The sequence below is a fragment of the Camelus ferus genome, chromosome 8 (assembly GCF_009834535.1).
Source record: "Camelus ferus isolate YT-003-E chromosome 8, BCGSAC_Cfer_1.0, whole genome shotgun sequence".
NCBI classification, from domain to species: domain Eukaryota; kingdom Metazoa; phylum Chordata; class Mammalia; order Artiodactyla; family Camelidae; genus Camelus; species Camelus ferus.
The window spans coordinates 1,816,747-1,840,737 of NC_045703.1; the positions used below are offsets into that span (position 1 = coordinate 1,816,747).

General features: G+C 37.6%; 2 protein-coding genes across 10 annotated transcripts in view; one reads left to right on the forward strand and one right to left on the reverse strand.

Moving 5' to 3' along the window:
* Positions 1–549: 549 nt before the first annotated feature.
* Positions 550–7,883, reverse strand: TSTD3 (thiosulfate sulfurtransferase like domain containing 3). The gene is made up of 4 exons (XM_032484400.1): positions 7,728–7,883; positions 4,786–4,959; positions 4,526–4,685; positions 550–4,236 (listed from the first exon to the last, which is right to left on the reverse strand). Exons 1-4 carry the CDS (start codon positions 7,801–7,803, stop codon positions 4,164–4,166), a joined length of 483 nt encoding a protein of 160 aa, XP_032340291.1. The 5' UTR covers positions 7,804–7,883; the 3' UTR covers positions 550–4,163.
* Positions 7,884–12,351: 4,468 nt separating this feature from the next.
* USP45 (ubiquitin specific peptidase 45) overlaps positions 12,352–23,991 on the forward strand; it is a 59,428-nt gene continuing 47,788 nt past the window's right edge. For 2 of the 9 annotated variants that reach the window (XM_032484409.1, XM_032484410.1), the window contains exons 1-4: positions 12,352–12,436; positions 16,724–16,833; positions 20,487–20,659; positions 21,867–21,970. In XM_032484409.1, coding sequence (XP_032340300.1) covers positions 16,734–16,833; positions 20,487–20,659; positions 21,867–21,970 — 377 coding nt within the window. In that variant the 5' untranslated portion in view covers positions 12,352–12,436; positions 16,724–16,733. Of the gene's footprint in view, positions 12,437–16,723; positions 16,834–20,486; positions 20,660–21,866; positions 21,971–23,991 lie in introns of those variants that run through there. The other 7 variants (XM_032484404.1, XM_032484405.1, XM_032484401.1 and 4 more) reach the window with 5 other exon arrangements.

The window sequence follows — 23,991 nt, forward strand, 5'->3', positions numbered from 1 at the left end:
CAATTTTTTTTTCCTTTATAGACTACTGTATAAAGTATCTTTAATCAGGAGGCATATAATGGCTGGTTGTCTATTCCTGTGATTTAGTAGCCTTGGTGATGTTTTTAAAGATCAAATATTACCACAGGCTGCACTGTCCAGTGTGACAGTCACTAGCCACATGTGGCTATTGAGCATTCAAAATGTGGCTAGTCTAAATTGAAGTGTGCTGTAAATGTAAAAATACACACTGGATTTCAAACACTTGGTACAAAACAAAAAAATGTAAAATGTCTAATTTGTTTATAATGATTACATGTCTTAAATGATTTTTCAGATACACAGGAGTAAATAAAACCCTATTAAAATTGACTTCACCTCTTTTACTTTTTTAAATGTAAGAAAATTAAAGACCACATAATGGCTCGCATCATAATTCTCTTAGCGTTGCTGTAAGACATAAAGAAAATGTTAGGTCTCAGCCCCATTTTCCCTCTCATTCCGCTCCACAGAGCAACTTTCAGACATTTCTCTGCTGTTGTGTTCCTTCCACATTTCCAAGTAACAAGCTTATAATTACAGCATTTATTGAGCACTCAGTATGTGACAAGTATGTTCTAAGCTCTCTACATTATGAAGTCATTTAATTATCAGAACAATCATTTTACAGATGAGGAAACTCAGGAACAGAAAGTTAAATAACTTACCCAATCACAAGTAAATGACAAGAGCTTGGATTAGATTCTTATTAAAACCTGGGCAGCGGGGTTCCAGGGCCCAGGCTTACCACTTTACCATCCTGCCTCTTCTGCTTACTCTCCAGTTTCTTTTTTCTTTCCGTTTGATTTTTTTCTTCAATTGTAAGTATTATCTATTAAATTCCTGCTATGGAAGATGAAGACTTCACTTTCTCATACACCTACTCTCCACTTCCAACTCCCATCCCATCCTCCAACTCCCTGTGCCCAACCCATTCTACACTGGGACTTGTGTTCCCATGATCGGCCCAATTAATTGTATAATTCTTGTGAAACATATTCAGTATATATTAAGTTTACATAGAAAATGTGTTCTCTAGTATTTCTTTTAGAAGAAGTTTTTTGCTTTCTGGAAGTATTAATTGCCTTGCAATTTGCTCAATTTACTTTATATCTTTTATTAATTTATCACCAGAATTATTATTTTCACTTATTCCACAGATCACTCACAGGGAGACATTCCTCCTTGACTCTTTCATCTTTTTGTTTAGGTATCCAAGTTACAGGGAATCCTTTTTTTTTTCTTTGCTTATTTATGCCTTTGTTTTAATGGCGTACATCCTCTAGCTTCTTGAGAAAAGGTGCATTGAAGGTTTCTTTTTCTTTTAAGGAGCACCTTGTTTGTGTATGAGAATGCAATTTGTTATCATTCTAAGGATAATAATTTAGGGTTTTTTGCTTTAAAATTTTTCTTTACTCCCTGCATTTACATTCTTTCCTTGAAGTTCCTTTTTTTCTGTTTGGTTTGATCAGAGTTTTGAAGTGAGAATCATGCTTTGTCTCAGGATACTTCACACTTGAGAGGCAGAGAGAAAGCTATCTGAAGGCTTCTGTCCAAGAGTAGGACTTTTCAGTGGTGAGCTTCACAGTAGTATAAGGGAGCAACAGAACTTTTTTATGACCCATCCCTCCCAACCCCAAAATCATTCTGAAGTTTTTTGCTTTGGGATGGGTCAGTTTTTCTGGAGAGGAAGCGTCTAGCTTTCTATCAGAGGTGGTAGGAGCTGGGCTGTCAGAGTTTTGGAGGTGAGTGAGGTCAGGAGGGTAGGTATATCATTGTTCAGTACTTGGAGTTTCACTTTATCTTCCTGTTTTCTGTAAGGCATCTCGCTGCCATTCCTGAACCCAGGTGTTTAACTGGAAGTTTCACCAGCCTTCTTTATCCATTAATGTTAAGTGAATACAAACAGCAACCCCAAATATCAACTACCAATAAGCAAATACCATTTTGTACTGATTAACACCATAACACTAATAACACAGTATGAAATACTTGATGTGCATTATCTGACTTAATCTTCAGAACAGTACTATCAGGTAGGAACTGTTGCCTACACATGGATACACTTTAACCAGAGTCTACTATTATAATTTATTAAAATTTCTCTCCTTTTTCCTTCTTATCCTTGCTCTTGTTAAAACTTACAGTACTGAGAAGAGATGGTGGCAAAATTACATTTTTCCATTAATAAACTGAAGCCCTTTTAGACAGAAATAAGTCTTCCTGGACGGTGGGAGAAGCATTCAATTTTCCAATTTGTCTTCAATATAAATTTCTCACAGATTAGCTGCTGGTCCTTCCTCTGTCCAATATTTCTATGGCATAAACATACTAGACAGCAAAATGGTGCATTATCATAGAATCCGAGAGGCCTCACAGATTATAAGGCAGGTAAGAAATGTACAATGAAAAAGAAGGGAACTTGAGACACTTTGTTCAGAACCTGAGGCTGTGCACTGTTGCCACTTTTTCTAGGACATCCTCCTCCATTAAGAAAATAATGTATAGCACCTATAATATTTAAAAACATAATCTGGCTAGTCTACATTTCTAAAACTTTTGATCTCCTCTTGCATTACCAGATTAAAACTGATACATTCAATTCCCATGATTGAAATAAAATAGCCACCTGTTAATGATGTATTAAATCATATGCTATTTTTTCACATTTTGAGGCATCTGATACCAGACTTTGGTAATGGTTTTACTCTTAAGTCAGTAAAAGTCAGTGCAGTTTCAGATATATAATTTGTTAAATTTTTATTTAAGAATACCAAATAAAATCATTCGTAAATTTGATCTGATATAGAAAACAAATCATTCTAATTAATTTGTTAATCCTTTGCTTTTTCCAAAAGATACAAGTATAATTATATTTGGGTAAATAAGATACATTATAAGTTTTTTCTTTAAAAAAGTACCAGGAATCCAAAGGTATTATAATTGTACAATCTGGTTTACGTGTCTCCAACTAAGGATACCGAGTTCCTATCCCAAACATATAAAAGGTAAAAATAAGTATTCATTTACCCACTAAACATGCTAAATAAAATGTTAACCATACTGTTACAACCTCCTGTGTTCTTGTCGCAAAGGAAACCATTCTGAATTTGGTATTTATTATTCTCATACTTTATACTTATACTATGTGTACATACATACACATGCATATATAGGTATAAACTAAATACATAATATATGGTATTATTGTGCATATACTGTACTGTATATGTTTCCATAGTTTGCCTTTTCTCACAACATTGTAGGAATCATCCATATTAATATGTGTACCTTATTTATTTCATTTGTATTAATTATCTCATCAGTTGTGTCTAATCTGTTAAACCCATCTACCATCTACTGGGTTTTAAATTTCAGTTACTGTGCACTAGTGTACTAACAAGCAAAATGTAGGACTTAACATTCCAAAGGAATATACTCATGCTAGTGGGAATCATTTATATTTAAACATTTTTCTATTTTCATTATTCTATTTTTATTTTCATTATTTTAATTGAGATATAATTACAGATAATGTATATTTTTTAAGTGTTCACGTCAATGAGTCTTGATAAATGTATATGCCTATGTACCAATACCTCAATCAAGATACAGAGCACTTCCATCACCCTAGAAATTTTCTTCCTTGCCTTTTCCAGTTAATCTCCTTCCCTCCACAGAAGCAACCACTGTTCTGAGTACTATGCCCATGGATCATATTCATTTTTTAAATTGCAAATTATATCACTGCCATGCTGGTCACCTCTTTGATGAAGAGTACAGTACAGAAGCTATTCTAACACAAATAGTCACATGTTATGTTTAGGTAGCAAAAGAATTCAAGTCTTTTGGAATACTATTGAACTATACTAAGCTATTTAAAAATTAATTCCTAGAGTCCCAACCCTTATATTTCCACGGTAAACCACATGCATTACCTCAATCCTCAACAGCCTTTGGAAGAGGGCAGGGGGAAGTGGGATTCTCAATTTACAGATGAGAAAAAGATTCAACAAATTAACTGACTTATACAAAATCCCCTTCCCATTAATCAGTGGTGCCACGGCTACTTTCTTATTCTTTTGTTTCTTCCACTATCCTGGGCTGCATGTACACAAGGAAAGGGCCAGCTTGTATTCCAAAATTCAATGTCCTTGTTTCTTCTCTGAAAATTCATAGGTTGCCCACTCCTTCCATCCTCCAGCATAATTTTGAGCACTAAAAACGTACATCAAATAATTAGTGCTATAAACATTTTCTCCTGCTTTATAGCACAAGGTTGACAGGAACTTTAGAGATTTAGAGAGGCAGTGGCTTTTCACCATACTACTTAGACTTTAGGACTGTTTAAAAGATTGTAGGATGGTAAGTAGAGACTCCTAGTCTCGTTATTCTGCCGCTACCAACACAGTAATTATAAGAAATTCTTCAGTAGACCAATAAAAATATACCTGTGAAACAGTGCAATACACATTCTTAAGCCCATTTTTATACTTCATCTACACACCTGTTAAAGCCCAGAGATAATGCTGTGTCCAGAGCCTTCTTGCTTCTCACTCCGGCTAAACAAGAAAACACTAGACTGTCAGATTTGGATGGCTTTACTTCATTGTACTTCTCTTTGAAGTCTTTTGGGTTCATCTGTAGAGCTTCACCTACCTCATCCACTGCAAGAAACATGTTAAGAATTTCAATTAAATGTTAGATACAGTACATTACTGGATATGTATTTTTCTAATGAATCAGGTTAAGGCACATGTCACTTACGTGGTATATTGACAGACCCGGGGATTTTTCCATACTCAAGAATTTCCCATGTCTCTCTAACATCAATTAACATAATTTTTTTTGAATTCAAGAGTTTTTTAAGTTCCATATAAGTGACATCTTTACAAATAGCAGTACAAAAATTGTGGCAGCTTCCTTTTATTGACTTTAAACCTGGAAAGAATAAAATAACTTAGTTACCTTAAAAATGACTTTTAAAAAGAGTCGGTCACAGGAATCTTCCCTTTTGTTCCAGTTAGCTAACCAGATTAATCCTTTGACTTTACTGAACTGTGTGATCGATATATGTATTTTGTACATGGCCTGACTGAACAGTAAGGTACAGCTCTGTCCTCCTGCCCTGCACACTTATGGCTGGTCTTGTGCAGAGTCCATATTGTGCTCTCTCCAAGCCCTTTAATTGGGAGCAGTTTGAAAATACACATGCAGCATTTGGTAACTGAATCTTGCAAATGATTTGTAAATCTTACCCTAATCCAAGTTTTTCCTGTGTAGTAGAGTCACATCAAATTGACACTTAACTTTCTCTAATTCAGCAAAGGTGGGCGGGCTGGGGGGAAGGGAGAACAGGAGGAGCAACTGGTAAGTCTGGATTTCCTGCCTTCCCATTCAGTAAGCAAAAGCCTGAAGCAAGCATGGTCCCTTGAGAGTCTCAGCTCCCCCAAGCCTCTCACAGTATGAGCCTGTACTCCACACTAATTATTTAAAGCTATTGTGTGTGTGTGTGTGTGTGTGTGTGTGTGTGTGTACACAACACGGCCTCTACTTGTAAATGAACCACTTCATCGGTGCTCAACCAAAGAAACAAAAGAAAAACTGGCTGTTTGGGATTCCTGAGAGATGATGTGTGGTTTCCTTGAGGGATTTTCAAAGGTAATACAGACTATGCCTAATTTTCACCTTTTGAGCTTAACTTTGAATGAACTCCAATTTTGCTGTTTCCACACTGGTAAATCCAACCTCACCAGGTTACTCCCTTCAGCCTACATTACAGGTGACAGTCCAAGATTCCTATAAGTTCTATAATGTCCTTCAACCCACCTTACCAACGTAATTTACCAAACTTCCTCCATTCTTCTCTGCCCCAGTTATCCTACCCTCCAGCTACACCAAAAGTACACATGTGCTCTAACCTCATTTTTATAGTGGAAAGAACAGGGATTTTAGAGTCAGATAAACCGAGGTTCAAATCCTGGCTTGCCCATTTAGCTCTGTGACCCTCAGCAGATGACTTAAACTATCTGGGAGTTTGTTTCTTACTTGCAAAATGGGAATAATATTATTTAGCTTTTTGAATTGCTGTGAAGTTTAAATAATCTATACAGTGAACAATGAATATCTTCACCGTTCCTTAAGCACACTGTTCCTTCTGAAGGGAATACCTTTCTCTCTCATTTCTACCTGCACACTCTTTAAGTCTCCTTTAAGACCCTGTTAAATGTCACTTGTCACCTCCCCTTTGACCCAACAATTCCACTTGTAGGAAAAATACTTGAACATTTACACAAAGAAGCATACAATGATAATTACTGAAGAACTTTTATAAAAGCAAAAACAAAAATGGAAACCAAAATATCCATTAATAAGGGAGTAGTTAAATAAACTATGATCCATACTATGGGATATATCCAGTGGTTGAGAGCTATGTGTGCTGCTATGGAAAGCTTCTGAACACTAAAGTGAGAAAAAAGTTCCAGAAAAGTAAGCACATATATAATCTTATTATATATAGATATCTATAGTGTATACTATATATAGTACATATAGATCTACATAGTGTATATGTAGTTCTATCTATATATGTAGTGACTTATATACATGTAAAAATATATACGTGGTATTTTCATGTGTGCATTTATTTACATCCACTCATGGAAAAGTGTTTAGAAGGATGTGTACCAAACCATATCTGAGGAGACTCATGCTGCGCTGTGTTGTTTGTTTTAATATAATGAGAATAAAATCATGTATTAGAAGTAGAATTTTTTAAATGAAACAGGCACCTTTTCTCTAACAACTTCTCCAACTCGGGTGGAGCCGGGAGTTCTCTCCATTGCAGTCTCACTCGACTAGGCTGTGTGTGGTGATTGTTTATCTGTGTCTGTCTGCCCCCCAATATGGTGAAGTGAGCTGTATCCCCAGCAGGACGCCTGGCTGATTAGGTGCTCAATAAATGCTGATTAAAGGTAAAACCAAACAACAAAGAATCTGCTTGAACATGAGCGTCTTCAACTACAGAAGATGTACCAGGAGTTATAATGGAGTAACTGGGGGGAGGGAGGAGAAAGTGTTGCGCTGGGGCCCCTGTAGCTTTATCCACAAAACTTGTTAAAGGAGAGGCAGCATGTAAAGCAAAGAGAAAGGACTGGAGGCTGCTCTGAGTTCTAGACACACACCCGCTACCCTCCATTAACGACCTTCGCTTCTCTGGCTTCTGCTTCGCCAGCTGTAAAACAAGGAGTGGTACCGTTACAGCCCCACCGTGTGATAAGTGTAGATTTCATCAACCTATGAGCGCCGCTCTCTAGTGGGTCACAGGTGTCACTCCCAACGCTGCGCTCGTCATCGCGTCTCTCCCAGGCAGGAACTGGCCTGGCCATCAGGCTCAATTCTCTGAGTCGCGAACTGACCTTCATCGCTCAGTCAAGCACCAGTACCTTTATACATGCCTTTCCATGCGAGCTCCCTGGAGCAGTGTGTACCCCTCTCCCTGAGTCCGCCAAGAGCAACCCCAGGCCCCAATAGCCCGGGATCTGAAGGAACAAGAAGCGTAAGTGGATGTTACCTTCCTTGGGGCCGGGTGTAATGGGTCTGATTTGTAACAGGAAGTCTTGAAGAAGCGACTGCCCCAACTAATGCCATCCCTTCCCAGGGGTCCAAGGTTAGGCGTTCTCCCTTTCCCCGAGGACCACCGAACTCACCCCACAGCGCAGCCTCCGCTGAGGCGAGGATCACCCGGCGCGCACTTGGGAGCAGCAGGAACCGGGGGAGAACCATCGCCGGCTTGCGCTGCGGGGCTACTGACCACTTCCTGCTCCGGCTCCTCCTCCTCCTCCCGCCACGGGGCGAGCCGCGCCGGCCTCTCGAGCGCCCTCCAGTCAGGCGCCGGCCGAACCGGGTAGTGCCACCAGGAGTAATTGCGGACGGAAGCGTGCCCTGCTTTAAAACTTGAAGTCGTTTGGAAAGAAACTAAGGTCTGGGATTGCTTTTTTTTTTTTTTTTTTTTTTCAGAGGAGGGACATAGTTTACAAGTGGAAAGAAAATATAACAAAGATAATAGTTAAAGAAAAAGGTAAAGTTCTCCAATTCATTTCACAACAAGCTTCTCATGTATTGGATTAAAAGCAAACTCCATGGACACTATTCTAAAGACTTATTCCTGATTCCCACAGCTGGTTCACTGATGTCAGCTTTAAGATAACCTCAAGCTATCGTCTTTTCCCCACAACATGAAACTTTGTCAGGGTTAAGTCCAACTATTTTATAAAATGTGTTAGTTACCAATTGATACTACAAGTTACCACAAATATGTTGGCTTCAAACAACACAAATTTATCATGCACAGTTTTGTAAGTCAGAAGTCACTTGGCTAAAATTAAGGTGTCGGCACCCATGTGTTCCTTCTGAAGGCTATAGGTGAGAATTTCTTCTCTTAACCTTTTCCACCCACTAGAGGCTGCCTGCATGCCTTGGCTATTGGGGTCCCTTTCCCCATCTTCAAAGCCAGTTTAGCATCTTCAAATCTCTAACTCTGATTTCTGCTTCTGTTGTCAGGTCCCCTCTTTTGCTCTAACCCTCTTGCCTCCCATTCATTAGGACCCTTGTGATCACACTAGGACCACTGGGATAATCTTAATTTAATCCTAAATGCAAAATCCTTTTGCCATGTAAGGTAACACATTCACAGGTTCTGGGAATTAGAACATCTTGGTTTGTGTGTGTTGTGGGGGAAGCATATTCAGCCTATCACATACAATTTCTTATTACCTTATAGTTTCTTATTATCATATTCTTTCTTATTGTTTTTAATTTATTCTCAACTTGGTTCATTACTTTATTTTTCTAACTTATTCTCAATTTGGTTTCCAAGTATAATTAAAGCCTTATTTAACTGCAAATTGATTCACAGTGAAACATATTTTCAATTGGTTTCTAAATGGCATTATTAAAGTATGTGTCCAAGGAATAATTTCTTTAAGCACGCACTTTTAAATTATTCAGTTTTTAATAATTTAATAATTAATAAAAACCGCTTCAGATTTCTGTACCAATGACATCACTTACAATTATGTTTCTCCAAATCATTTGGATTTTAACCATAGTCTCTGTGTAATCCATTTTGTGAACTGACTTTGAACTAAAATGTCATTCTATATTGTACATGTATACTCTGTGGCATCCCCATCATAAACCACAGGTAATAAAGACACAAATATGGAAACAATGTACTTGGTCTCAATGAATCACATTTAATCCAATGTACACTTTTGCAAGAGCACATATTACTAAACAATTCTTTTTCTAGTGTTCATGACTAATTACTTGAGAAATATTTTTCTGTATGATTTTTTTTTTCTGAAAAGATGAATATGTCCTCCTGTACTTAGCACAGTGCCAAACTGGGTTTATTTAAGAGGTCTTAGAGCAAAAAAATCTTGTCAAACAAGAGTATTGACAATTGCTCCTTGGACACTTTTTCTCCTTGGACAAGTGTCCAAGTTCTTCCTTCAGAGAAGGTGTGACAGAGGGAAATAAGGCTTAAAGCGGGATGAAAAGGAGAGAAATAATTTAACTCTTCCGGGAAAGGTCTACTAGTGCTGAGCTAATGTGCATCATTAATTCTGAAGCAACTCTTTTTATTTTTTGCCATATTGCAAGTGAGAGACAACTGGAAAGGAGGGGATTTTTAAGAGACTTGGGATTTTTTCTCTTTCTTTCTAAATCCACATCAAGCCCCCAGATTTTAGATAAATCAGATGAAAAATTAGGAAATGTACTGCCTTTCATGCAATATTTTTTTCAAGAGTTTCTATCAAAATGAACATCTGTTGACTCAGCATTTTCACTGCTACCAGTTTATCTACCAAAAATATCTGCGCAAGTAGGCAAAGAGACAAAGGCACCCTAACAGGGGACTGATTGGGGGAAAAAATGATACATCCCGTCCTAAGTAATCAGTCAAAAGAATGAGGCTAATGTGGAGAAATGTCCAAGATATATAATCAAGTGAGAAAAAAATCAAGTTATAGAATAGAATGTAGACTGTAATCTAACCTGTGTTCTCTTTTAATAAGTGGTAATCATATGAAAATGTGGTACCAATGTACACCATATGTGCAAAGACAATTCCTGAAACTGTACATATGAAACAGCAAATATAGAAGAGGAAATGTTACCTCTGAGGAAAGGAAATGAGAGTGTGGGAAAGAAGAAAAGATGAGGAACTTTATACTAAACTGTCATGTATTACTTTTATAGGAAAGAATGTATCTTTAAAAACACAGAATAAAAACTTAAAAGATATATGTATAGACCATAGCTTAGCAAAGTATTCCATACGTTTCCAGACAGAACGATGATGGTAAAATTAAGATATTTAACATTATTTGAAATGTATACACAGCTGATCTTAAGCATATTTATATTTTTATTTGATTTTTTTCATAATGTTTTGCAATAGCACTAAAAATATACTTAAAGGTACCATTTAAAAATAATTTCCTTCCTTTGAAGAATACATCAAATAGTAAATTTTACTTTCAATTAAGTGAAAAGATAAATAATTTGAAGAACGTCAGAAACAAAAACTTAGTATTTGACAAGTTTTCTCTAACTCATGCCACGTTTTGAAATGGAGATTGCAATCTCTGGAGATTTTGATCACATTAAAGGTACATCTGCTAGAAATAGGATAGCTTTGGAATTTTGTAATTTTCATGAAAAATTGCATGGTATTGTATGGTGATTTCCATAATTCCTAAATTTCTTTTTATTAGAAAGAGAACTTAAAATTCCATATTCTAACAGTCCCCTCCCTTTTTTTCTTGTAAATTGGATTCCAATTTATGAAACATTTTCAAAATCCCTTTTACTGCAATGCAATTTAGTATTCAAATTATTTAGATTTGCTCAAGTTTGCATGTCTTTTTCCTCTCCATATTCTGTTTGAAAGCTGACGTTAAATGATTTATGAAGTAGATAATTTTGAGTTCAAAATTACAGCAAGACCTGATCTATTATTATTTGGGGACTATTTTCTTTTCCGTAGAGAAAAATTTCCCCTACCCCGAAACACGATTATGTGTCCCGATACTTAGCTGTGACCCACATATTTTCATTCAGTTATAGCTGTTGAATTAATGGTTTCTGTAAGCACAGTGCAGACAACTGTAACCTCCTTTGCCAAGTTCTCTACATGGAAATAGTTTTAACTATTTCATAAGAAATGAACTAGAGTTTTTAAGGGAAAATCAGAGTTTGGGAGATTTATTCCTAATAACTTTTGACCTGTAATCCAAGACTCTATCCATAGGGCCACACCTCTCCCCTGGATGAAGAACTGCCAAAGATTACAAGACTTACAGTTTATTCATAAATAATGTTGATGTTTGCAATATTAATAATTGAGCAGGACCCTGTGGGGCCTTCCAGGGTCAGACCCCTTCCCATATCCTCTGCTGTAGCTCCTCTCTGAAGTACCCAGATAATAAAATTCACATATATTTCCTGAGTTTTTCAGATGCTTAAAACCACCATCAAAGGGAAGAAATTTACTTGATGATGGAGAGTGCATGGCCCTCAGACCTTCTGGCACCTAGGAGTTGATAATATTGACTATCCTGTTACCTCAACATCAACCAATCAGAGAATTGTGCACCAGCTAATCAAATACCCTGGGACCCCCTCCCTTACCTGGCCTTTAAACTTTCAGGGAGTTCAGGGTTTTCTTGGGAATGAGCCATTCGGTCCTCCTTGCTCAGCCCTGCAATAAACCTGCTCAAACTCATGTTTCAGTTTGTTTGGCTTCATGGTACCATGATGGAATCTGCCGTCATGGTAACAATATTCAAACAAAATATTTTCCTACCAACTACTTTTACAAAACACATGCAAAATACAAACCATTTTAACAGTATCAAGCTTCCAAGAGGTATAGCTTAAGAAATATCCTGTCTAATAAAGTGAGAGTGACAAGTAAGACAATAATAATGGAAAAAAAAAAAAGGCAAGATAATATTCGATGTCAGATGTGACTATACTGCTCAAAAGAGCGTGAGGCAGGGAAGTCTGAGGCTACCTCGGCAGATGCCCAGCAACAAGTGGGACTAAATCCCGACTCGCGGAAGACCCGAGCAGCGAAACAGGCCACTCTCCGGATCCAATCAGGCGTCTACTTACACTATTCTAAGATTAGCCGCAGCCTACCAGGCCCTACCCGTGTAGAGAACGCAGGCGCGACACACGCCGGTCCAGCCCTGTGCCCAACTCAGGGAACGCGGCCACGCGCCGAGCGCCCCGAAGTCGCCGGGACGTGGGGGCGGGCACACACGGCCCCGCCCCTGCCGGCGGGCAGGGCGGCCGCGCAGGCGCAGTCGCTTCTGGTCGTAGCGCGGCCGCTCGTCCGGAAAGGGTGAGTCTGGGTTGCGGTGCTGTGTTCGCCGCATTTCTCCTTCTTCCTTTACGTGACCTCAGCCCCTTGCGGCATGACGGACCTGGGACAAGGCCTCTACATATATATTTCCCAATCTTTGCCTTCGCCTTCCCAATCCTTGGAGGCACCAGGCGGCTACCGAGGGCCGCGTGAGCGCGGCGGGGCCGGCCCGGTGTCCGGGCGGCGGCGGGAGGAACCAGGGGAGGCGGGGCGGGAGAGGGGCCGCCTCACCTTGACCGAGGGGCGCGGCGGCCCGGCACCCTTCCGGCCTGCCTCCCGTGCCTCTCTCTTCGCAGCGCGTTTTCCCTCCAACAACTTGGAATGTTTTTGTTAGTGACGGGGAAGCGTGTCTTGCCTGGGTTTCCGGCACAATTGTAGTATTACGAGTCCTGGAGGTGGATTGCCTAGGTTCAGATCTTCATCCACCACTTACTGGTTCCGGAACCTCTCCAAGTCACTTAACCCCTGTGTGTCAGCTGTAAAATGGAAGAAATAATAGTAACCTGTTTCATAAAGTGGTACGTGGTTGTGAGGATGAAGTGGGTTAGTATCTCTCAAGTGCAGAGAACCGAGTGTGATGGACATAAAAGTATGTAAGTGCTGGTCATTTTTTTTAAGCCTTGTATCTAAAAGGAGAGTTATGTCCCTTTCTTACTACCCATCCCTTCTCCTCCGAAAATAATTGCCCAAAAGTACGAAAAAAAGGTTTTTTCCTTTTTTGAGAATATGGACTTTTGTTTGCATAACCTGTTTTTAAAAAACATTTCTAAACAGTCTAGTTGCACATTCTACGTCAGAGAAAAGACAGATGTTAGGGTAATGCAGAAGTTGAAAACTGAAAAGTTTTGTTCGGGAAACCCCGTGAGAAAAATAGCCAGAACTTATTTGTGCTGAGACGAGTTAACATAGTAGACCTGAGACAGCTCTCCTTAGAAAGGCCTGCTTGCAAGGTTAGCCCATGCTTGGCCTCTGCGAACAGTATGATTTATGCAGTTTACCAGCCAGCCCGCATAAAAATCCTGCACCTGTGAGTCTGTAATAGGCATCCCTGGGCAAAAGCATTGTACAGACATTGCTGGATTTTACTTACTACCTGCAGAGTGTGCTATGTTTGACATCTCCTGGGAGGGAGAGAACCTTAGGGAACCTGCAGAAGGATTTCTCTAGACTTCACTTTTGTCTTTTCTGTTATGATCAGGCTGTATGCCCTGTACTACATTGCTGTAATAAATACTGGCCATGAATACAACTATATACTGGGCCTTGTGAGTTTGTCTAGTGAATCTCCAAATGTGAGGGTGGTCTTGGAACTCCCCAGACACAATATTGATGATAGGAAGTATTTGAAACACTAATAATTGGACTTTAATTTTTATCTCTTTTTGCCTGAAAGGGGAATTGAAAAAGAAAGCTATACAGATAAGTGATTGCTAAATAGTTATTTACTGCCCAAAATGAGTCTGTATGTTTAGACATACTACGTGTCAGAAAAATCACTGGAAATTGACCCTACACTGCCAAGTTAAGCTTGAGTCTGTTTTTGAAAAAAGCATAGGTCTTTTACAGATTCAAATACCAAATTCTTTTAGTTATTCTGCCAGCATTCGTTATGTGTTATTGCTCATCTTTATGAAGAGTACCTGTGTAAGGAGGGTAAAAATATGACCAATTTCTCATGGGCCATTTTTCTTGGATTCTGTTGTGTCTATCTCTTTTCAGGACATCAAATTTAAATAGTTGGAAGTAAGTTTCTAAGTTTTGGGGTGGAAAGATCAGATTTGCCATCTGATTATGTCTCTTTTTTCTCAGTAAAGTAGAAGAATAAATTATATTCGAGGAGTAGGGAAATGAAGGAGTTGGGGGTTTGGGAGAGTGAAAAAGATTTCAAATGGCTGTGTGAGGAGTATGTAAGTAAGTTAGTCAGAAAGTGTAGTAGGTAAGGGGATGTCTTGATCCATTTGAGATTGCGATGATAAGTTTAGTAGACCCAGTCTCCTTTCTTAAAAGACTTTCTCCAGCCTTTTTGGATGCAGACATGGGGAAAGCAGTTAATTGGGTTCCTCTAGGATTGAGGTCCTATTCAAGGGGTGATGTGGTAGTCATTAAACCTGGGCACACATATTCTATTCTTTCTGAGTACATGATAAGGTCGTACTCTCTGAACACGCACTCCCATGCCCACCCCATCCCCCTTTCTACTTGAAGTTAAATGTGGCCATATGACTTGCTTTGGCCAGGTAAAGTATAAGCAGACGTGTGTCATTTGCAAGTGAAGCTTTAAGAACCAGCAGTGGATTTGCCACTTCCCTTCCCCTCTTCCCTGCTATCGTGATCATGGAAGCACTTGTTGAGATGCAGCCCCCGGTCAGCCTGGGCACTAGGAGTGGCTGATCAAACAAGCTAGAAGAACTCGAAGTTGTGATCAGAGAACAGAATTCTTGAATTAGTGATTTTGCAAGGGGGAACTGTAGGGGTAAGTGGGTGAGACAGTCAGGAGGGACGAGGCAGTCAGAAATGAAGTGGGCAGGGGACTCGGAGGCCTTGTGCGCATCTCTAACCCTGAAGGCCTTCATTTATTGCAGCTTAGTTGAGTAGAGATGACCCTTAGACTTAAATGACTCTTAAGATGCTAAACTCAAAAACGTCCTTATGTGGAACATGGTATGACTGAATCAGGATTCAGAATTGTTAATGAATTTAAAAATTCTTCAATCTTGATCAAAAAGCAAATAAATAACCACAAAAATTACAGTGAAGCTTAGCCGTGAAGAGCGTGATATCAGGTAGGATTTAGGATGTAGTGGTGTAAAAAGATGTGTAATTTGTATCTAAAATCTTTAGAATTAACTCTGAATTTTTAAGAAATATAAGAGATTTCTTAAAAATATATTTAGAGGTAAATAACACCATGAATTGAGAGAGAAATTCGGTGTAGCTCTGCTACTGAGAGTGTGGTCTGTGGACCCCAGCAGTGGCTTCCTGTTGGGAACTTGTTATACAGGCAGACTCTCAGGTCCTGTGCTAGACTTGAATCAAAATCCACATTTTAACAAGATCTCCAAGTTGACTCCTGTGCACTGTCCTGACCTCTCGAAAAAAGCCAGTGTCTTAGGAAAGTAAAGACACTGTTAACTCTCCATTTGTTATGGGAAGAACAGTTGTAGATTAAAAGATACTTAAGAGACATGACCAATACAAAGTGTAAACCTTGACTGAATCCTTATTCAAAAAACCAGTATGTTGTGCTGAACACTGGAATTTGACACAACATTGTAAAATGATTATAAATCAATAAAAAATGTTAAAAAAAAAACCCCACCAGTATAGAAGACACTTTGGGTCAGCTGAAGAAATTGGAATATGATAGGATATGAGATGATATTAGGAAATTACCGTTATTTTTCTTAGAAGTGATAATGATGTGATTATATAGGAGAATGTCCTTAAGGGATACATGTTCTCTGCAACTTACTTTTAAAAACAGTTAAGGAAACAAAAACAAACAAACAAACAAAAACTCATATACATGTGTATATATATATGTCTATATACACATTGATATTTGTGTGATAAAATGTTCTAGATGTGGACCCTAGATAGTATGTGGGTGTTCATTATTCTGTTCTTTTCACTTTTGTGGAAGTTTAAAAATGTTCGTAATAAAAAAGTGGGGGAAAAACACAAAAAATGCAATAGCTTAAAAAGATAGAAATGTATTTGTGTCTCAGTAGTCCAGTGCTGGGTCCTGCAGTGCAGATAGGGTGGCTCTACTGTGCTTGGCACTTGGCTTCCATCCCTGGTCCTTCGCAGCATCTCTTAGCCGGTGAAATGGGAGAAAGGGCAAAGGGAGCATGTGAACCAGAAGTGGCATAAACTTTCATTTTTTTCATGCACCTGATATCGTATGTCTAAGGGAATGGTTGGTACAAGTCATATGTCATGTGCCATTTGTATATTGGTTTAATAAAGACTTCTTTGGTTTTCACTGATGTTCCCCTCGTCCTGTGTTAATTTACTAGACCAGTTAAAATTGAAGCCTCTTCAGAATGAATATATGTATATTCATGTATGACTGAAAATTTGTGCTCTATACCAGAAATTGACACAGCATTGTAAACTGACTATAACTCAATAAAAAAAAAATTGAAGCCTCTTCAATTTTTATTTATTTATTTATTTTTGCCTCTTCAATTTTAATACACATTAAGTAAAATACATAAAATTTTACTTTTGAGGATTAATGTGTGATTTCCCCCTCCTTTTCAGTCTATAACAGATGCGGGTGAAGGAGCCATCCGGAGCTTTACCTGAGAAAGCCAAAAGAAGTAAAAGGCCTCCTGTACCTCATGATGAAGACTCTTCAGATGACATTGCTGGTAAATTGTGATGTCTGGCATCCTGAATAGTGTTGCAGAAAAGAAATAGTAATACCTGTTTTAAATTAGTAAACCCTTTGCTCTTTATTTTTACCATTTTTCTGCGTGAACTTTAAAATCAGCTTGTCTAGTTCCAAAAAATCCTGTTGGCATTTTCATTGAGATTTTGTTTATTTTACAAAGCAACTTCGAATTGGCGTCTTTTCTTATTATTTATTTCTCATGGCTGTTAAAAGCAAGCCCTCAAGCCAGCGAGGTTGGCAGATGACGCTGGGGAGCTGCTGGCTTCCTGGCTTGCTTTTCTCTTTAGCCTCATGCCTTGGGTTTTGGCTTCTGCGGATTTTCCTTACTTACCAGTTCAGTACTCCATTTAGAAAAATGTTTTTAATATATTATTTTCAGTTTTAAGTGTTTTTAACTTGGATAGTGTTTCAGGATAGTTAGATTGCTGTATTGAAGGAAGTCTGAATTATATCATTAAATATTTGATCTATTCTGTCAATACGATTTTCTTCAGGGATTCTGAGTATTCTCCTGCTAACTCTCTTTTGCCATCTTCCATAGTTATCATTTTTCCTCAAATCCTCTAAAACTATTTCCTTTTCCTTTCGCTTGCTATTTTTATTTTTATTTTTTACTGTTTTCAGTAGTGTCTCTTTCACCTTATGTTCTGTTTAGTTTTGCCTTCATTTTTGTGGTGTTTTGGTTTTGGTTTTGGTTTTTTTTACTTCCTCTTCTTTCCTGAACTCTGCTTGTCACTTCCTGTTGTCTTGCCATCTCAGCCAGAAGTGTTTGCTTCCGTTTTGTGTTTTTATTTCATGGCTGTGATTGCTCTGCCATTTTTCCTTTTCCTTTCTTCCTCTTTCTTATATTCTCTTAGCACAGAATTTGTCCTTTGACTACCCGTTCTTCAATGTGGGGCTGCTTTTCTTGGGCCAGTTCATTTTGGAACATTTGTGTAAGAAGGAGGGCTTACACCTAACTGGACTTTCGAGTTTGAGCTCATTTAGCTTTTACTGCTCTCCAACCAACAGGATTATGCAGCCCTGGGTTTTTTTTCAGAATCTAAGTGATCTTTTCTTTCCAGCTGCCAGAGAGATAAGGCTGATCCCTGCAATTATGGCTTGCTTTTCAATTTTCACTTCGTGCATAAGAAATCCCCTCCTTTTGCTTCTTCTCAAAACAAAAGTGGGTATAGGGGAGCTCCTGCCACTGTGTGGCAGCTCGGAGGTTTAGGTTTTGTTCTACGGCTGCGAAACATACGTTGTTCTTTGTGAAATCTCCCGAGGGTTCTCTCTGCTTCCTTCTGTACGTACGTACGTACGTTACGTGCTCCTGTTTGATCTCTGCTGCTTTGAGGTGGGAGGCTTTCTGCCTAATTTGTGACTTGGGGCTTCAGCTGTCTCCTGGTTTCTCTGAAAATGAACTTTGTGTTTTTGTATCCTGTTCTGTTTGCCCTTGGATAGTTTTGGGGAGGAGAAAGCAGAAGTGTTAGCCTTATGCCACCATTTGCAAACTGGAAGACCTCCTTGTAAAGTTTTTATTAATATTTAAAGTAAAAATTATGGAGATTTTGATTATCATTTTTGATTTGTTAATGTGAAATAACTACAGACTTTAATACATTTTAATATTTTTATTCAGGAAGCTCTAGAGGACCTATTTGTCAGATGAAATTTAGACAATTATATGATTAAACAAATTGCAGAAAACTGAGGAAATTTACTTATTAACATAGAGGGAAATTCTTTTACATTTCTCCCCCACAAAAGATAGTGAATACTGTTTAAACACTGGTTAGCTTTTATAGGAAAACTTCAGACTTTTACATTTACTTATACCTATAAAAAGTATATTATGGTTGAGACATTTAAAAGCTAATAGAGTTAATTTAGGGGCCTGAAATTTTTTGATCTTAAATTCACTTATCTCTGAATTCATAAACAATTTCAGTTTTATTACGTCTGAATTGTAGAGTCAGAAAATGATTAAGTTGTACCCTGGCCATATCCCACACCAAAGATGATATAAACGGTGTGTAGAATGATTTTTTTTTTCCCTTAGAATTTTAAAATTTAAAAACTCAAAGCAATGACATTTGGTGAACCATCTCTAGGTCCTGTACTAGTGTGGCTATTTTTATCAGTCTTTCCCTGAACAGCCCTCTCTTTTAATGGCTTGCTTTTCAAACACAGGACTTCAGAATTGTACCTTTTATGTCTATTCTTATAACTTACTTCTTGGGGTAAAATTAGAAGTTTTAATCTATCAAGGGGGGAGGGTATAGCTCAAGTGGTAAAGCACATGCTTAGCACGCATGAGGTCCTGGGTTCGATACCCAGTACCTCCTCTAAGAGTAAGTAAATAAACCTAATTACCTCCCCCAACCCCCCCCCAAAATATATATAATATATAAATGTATATAAAAAAGAAGTTTTAATCTGTCAGATTTACATATTTTTGTTGAAATTATATTTTATTAAATATTTTGTCAGGAATCACATTCTTTGTCTTTAGAATAAAATGGCAATAACGCTTAATCTCTAGTTAACTGGTAGGCAAAGAGGAATGCTTTGCATTCTGGAAGGGAAGTGGAGAACGTTCAAATGTACATACTCCTTCTGTTTCCCTCTTCAAGGTTTTGTCTCTGCCTTTGTTGTTTGATTTTGGTAGGCAGTTGTAGGTTTGGAGTTTGGGATATTTGAGGAGGAGAAATTGAAGTGTTCAGGTCTTTGGCAGAAATGGAAGTATTATTAAGCCCTTGGGAGAAGAATATGGTTATTTGAAGAATTAAAAACATATTTGCTCATTTTGGCCATTTGTCTCTACACATGCACACAGTGGGACTCTGTTATAAAGGATAATTAAGGACCTGCAAAATCAGTTGTTATTTGGGGATATTCATTAAGGAGAATTCTGAGAATTCTTGTTCCTGCAAATTATGCCATTGTTTATTTCTCTCTTTTTTTCTTCCAACAGTGGTGAAAATAGTATCTTAGCAGAAATAGTCCATGTGAAAAGATTCCACTTGTGTATCTCAGTGAAAAGAAAATACGTTCAAAATGATTGACATATAGTAGCTGCTCAATAAATAATCTCTTTATTTATTAAACTTGTAATTTTTGAACTAATTTTAGATTCATAGGAAGGTACAAAGACATATACAAGAACATCCTGTTCACTCTTCATCCAGCCTCTCCTGATTTAACATTTTGTATTTCTAGAGCACAATGTCAAAACCAGGAAACTGACGTCAGTACAATCCTCAGAGTTTATTCAGGTTTCACCGGATGTACATGCACTTGTGTGTGTGTGTGTGAGTTTGTGTGCGTGCACACATGTGCAGTGTGATTCCATGTGTAGCTTTCTATAACCACCACAGTTAAGATACTTGACTACGCTGTCAGCACCCTGAGTGCTACTTATTTGTAGCCAAACAAAGCACTGCTCCCCATCTATAGCCCCTGGCAACCGATAATCTAATCTGTTTTCCAAATCTGTAATATTTCACAAATGCTTTATAAATGAAATCATGCAGTTTGTATCCTTTTGAGTTATTTTGTTTTTTGAATCTCTGCTTTTTAGTATTGTTGTTGATTTTTGCTTGCTGATGGTAGCGAAAATATGTTCACATTTCGTTTTGTCTTAATCAGTAGGTTTCACTTGCCAGCATGTAAGTCATGCTATCAGTGTGAATCATGTGAAAAGAGCAATAGCTGAGAACCTGTGGTCAGTTTGCTCAGAATGTTTAAAAGACAGAAGATTCTCTGATGGACAGCCAGTTCTTCCTTCTGATGTTTGGTTGTGCCTCAAGTGTGGTTTTCAGGTGAGAAAAGTGTCTTTTATGTGTGAGTTTGTCTTAAATATTTTCCTTAAATGCTTATGTGAGTTGGACTATTGGTAATGCTTAGAATTTAAGATAAATTTATTCTGTGTTTTGATAAAACTCTCCAAGGCTGAGCTTGGAAATGTTTAAGGTTAAGTAGAATGTATGTTATGTTCAGAAAATAATCATATGTGGTTTATAAATACTTCGAAAGGAAACCCAACACACTTGTACTTGTAGTAAGTTCACATATATGGACCTGCCTTTACCTATTTGTATTTGCTTAGAAAATGGATCCAAGTTTTTTTTTTTTAATCTTTTTAGATTCTTTTTTTTTCTCTTTGAAAAGTGATTATTCTGCGTTTTTTCTAGTTTTTTTTTAATTTGGCAAAATAATTTCTTAAGAGCTTAGAAGTTATTAATATCTTTAATAAAGGAATTTTTAAATAAAAATTTACCAGTATACGTTTTTAAAAATAAGAGACATCTTTATTATCTCACATAGAAGGCCCAGAGGTAGGGACCACTTCAGAGTCAGTTAGTTCAATGGAAAGAGCACTAAAAACAGATTTCTTGCATTTATCTGCTGTGCCATCATCAGTTTCATGGTTTCAGGATGTCCAAAGATGTTTCATGCATAATGTATCACACAGCAATCCCCAAAGGCCAAAAAGAGGACAATAAATACATCCTTTTCCTATATTCTTTTTTAAAATATGTAAAACTTTTCCAGAAACATCCATTAGAGTGCCTCTCATGGCACATTGACCTGAATTAAATCTCATTTCTTTACTTACCTGGTGATGGAAATTACTGTGATTGTTGGTCTGAGTCTCACTAGTTTTCAGTGGAGTTGGGTGGAGGTGGGTACAGTATTAGGAAATGTGCGTACAGAGGAGGGACACCACTGGCCTGTGAGGATGCTCAGTGTCCCACCATGCACAAGCTAGGGAGTGTGTACTTTTTAAATGGTCTGGAAATTAACTTGGCTCATGACTGTTTTCCTACATAACAAAAAGCAAGTTAGCCTCTTTGCAAGAAATGGAATTTAATGAGAATCTTTATTGCTTTCTGAAACTTTCCCCTCCTGCTTAAAAGTAAAAACAGAACACTTCCAGTAGAAATTTGAGTATGATTTAATACATTTTGATTAATTTGAAATAAACTTATATGAAAATCATACAAATAGTATTGTGTTAATCTTTAGGGATGTGGTAAAAACTCAGAGAGCCAGCATTCACTGAAGCACTTCAAGAGTTGGAGAGCAGAGCTTCACTGTATTATAATTAGTCTGAGCACATGGATTATATGGTAAGTTAGATTTTGTTAGTATTTATGTCCACTATAAAAATTATCTTTTTCTTTGAGTTTTATGAGGTAAAATATTTAGAGATATTATTACCAGCTTATGCTTTTTAGCTGAACACAACCTATGGAATAATTTTTAAAAAATAACATTATCCATCAATGTAAAATTTAAGTAAGAAAAAATTTAGTCATCCCTCTAGTTTTCTTTAATACTTTCTTCAATAAAGAAAAATTCTTGCCAGTTGATTTTTTTTTTTTGCAATGAACTTGCTAAATTAGAATTCCAGAGTTCTAGAGGAGGAAGGTACTTCCAGCAGTCAGGTGGTTTGGCAGTTCTCTGCAGGGAAAAGGAAAGCCTCAGCACGTGTGGTTTGTACAGACTCCTCAGGTGATTCTGCTACTTACCCTTGGTTTGAAATTAAGTCCTGTTCTCTCATTTTATGTATAAGGACACTGAGTGTCATTTACCTTTTTGTGGTTACAAAGTAAAAATCCAGACACTAAAACAAGTCTTTTGACTCTCTAGTTCCTTACCAGCATACCACACTGCTTGAGGGCTATAAGTGGACACTGTATTTAAAAGCTTTTCCTGTATTTTACAACAAAAATTTTCTAACTGGAATTTATAGACTCCTAGAGTTACTTGAATGAATTTTCCAGAGTTTTCAAGTTTTCTGTAAGACAAATATATTTTAACTTTTTGCTTCATTGCAAGGATTCAAAATTAATATAAGGATATTTTGGTTTATAAGAAAGACCATCATCATAATTTTTTTTAAACGACTTTTTTTTTTAAGTTTTTTTCAGCTTTTTTGGGGGTATAATTAGGTTTATTTGTATATTTATGTATTTATGTATTTATTTAATGGAGGCACTGGGGATTGAACCCAGGACCTTGTGCATGCTAAGCATGCACTCTACCACTGAGCTGTACCCCCCTCAATCATCTTATAATTTAATTCAGCTACAGGTTTACATGCCTTCTGCATTTGTATTTTTGTTGCTGTTGGCCACAGGTACTAGAATTGGGGAGAATGAGGAAAGAATAGCTGGAACTTAATATGAAGTGAAGCATTGTAGCCAAGGGAGGGGGATGATGCCAGAATGTGACAGCTCACTAAGGATTTCTCTGTGGTCTTAAGTAGGCAGTGGTCTCCAACGATGGGGTGCATAGGATCACTGGGAGAGCTTGTTAGAGTAGATTGCTGGGTCCCAGGCTTAGAGATTCTGGTTTAGTGGTTCTTGGATAGGGCCTGAGAATTTGCATTTCTGACAGATTCCCAGGTGTTGCCATAGCTGCTGGTCTGGGGACCACAGTTTGAGGACTACGGAAAAAGAGGTGGTGGGAGAATTTGAGTGGCACCTGGTAGAATAGGCTCATCTCCAGTGAAACTGAATTAGAACTTCTGTTGTAACTCTTAGGACCACAATTATACTATGAGTCATGATTTAGTTTCAGCCAAAAAGCATTATCTAGCATAATACATTAGGATCATTAGTAGTAATTTAATTGATTTTGTACTTTTGTTTTATGTTTTATATTTAATTGTAATTTTGCTTTCATAATAGAGGTACAAGGATGGTGATTTATTGAGTTTTGTGAGATGGATGTATTAGGTTTATATTATAATGAAAATAATTTTAAGTCACATTTGGGGTTCTGTAGAATTATATCTATTTCAAAGGAAGATATTAAAGTCTGTCACATGCACTTATAAAAATTTAAAGGTTGTGACTGTTTTCTCTTTTTCAACTAATTCTTGAACCTTAAAAAGTTTAACAGTTTCAGTAGAAAACTTTGCTAATTTGGATTAGAGAAGGCCAGCTGGAACTAGAGAAAAACCTGAAAAACCTAAGAAAAGGAATATTGTAATTTTAATCATTTAATCATGACTAACAAAGTATTGCTGGATAGTGGACTTAATGCTGCTTAATAGGTAATAATTATTAGTATGGTGGTTTCTTACCTCTGATTTCACATCAGAATCTCACAGGTAGAATCTGAAAAACCCATAGATAGGTAC

Bases quoted from the DNA above. Each gene is read 5' to 3' on its own strand.
- TSTD3 (XM_032484400.1), bottom strand. From the start codon at position 7,803: ATGGTTCTCCCCCGGTTCCTGCTGCTCCCAAGTGCGCGCCGGGTGATC. The intron at 4,960-7,727 runs GTGAGTTCGGTG...TATTCTTTCCAG, and splicing joins AGCGGAGGCTGCGCTGTGGG to GTTTAAAGTCAATAAAAGGA. The intron at 4,686-4,785 runs GTAAGTGACATG...TGTTTCTTGCAG, and splicing joins CGGGTCTGTCAATATACCAC to TGGATGAGGTAGGTGAAGCT.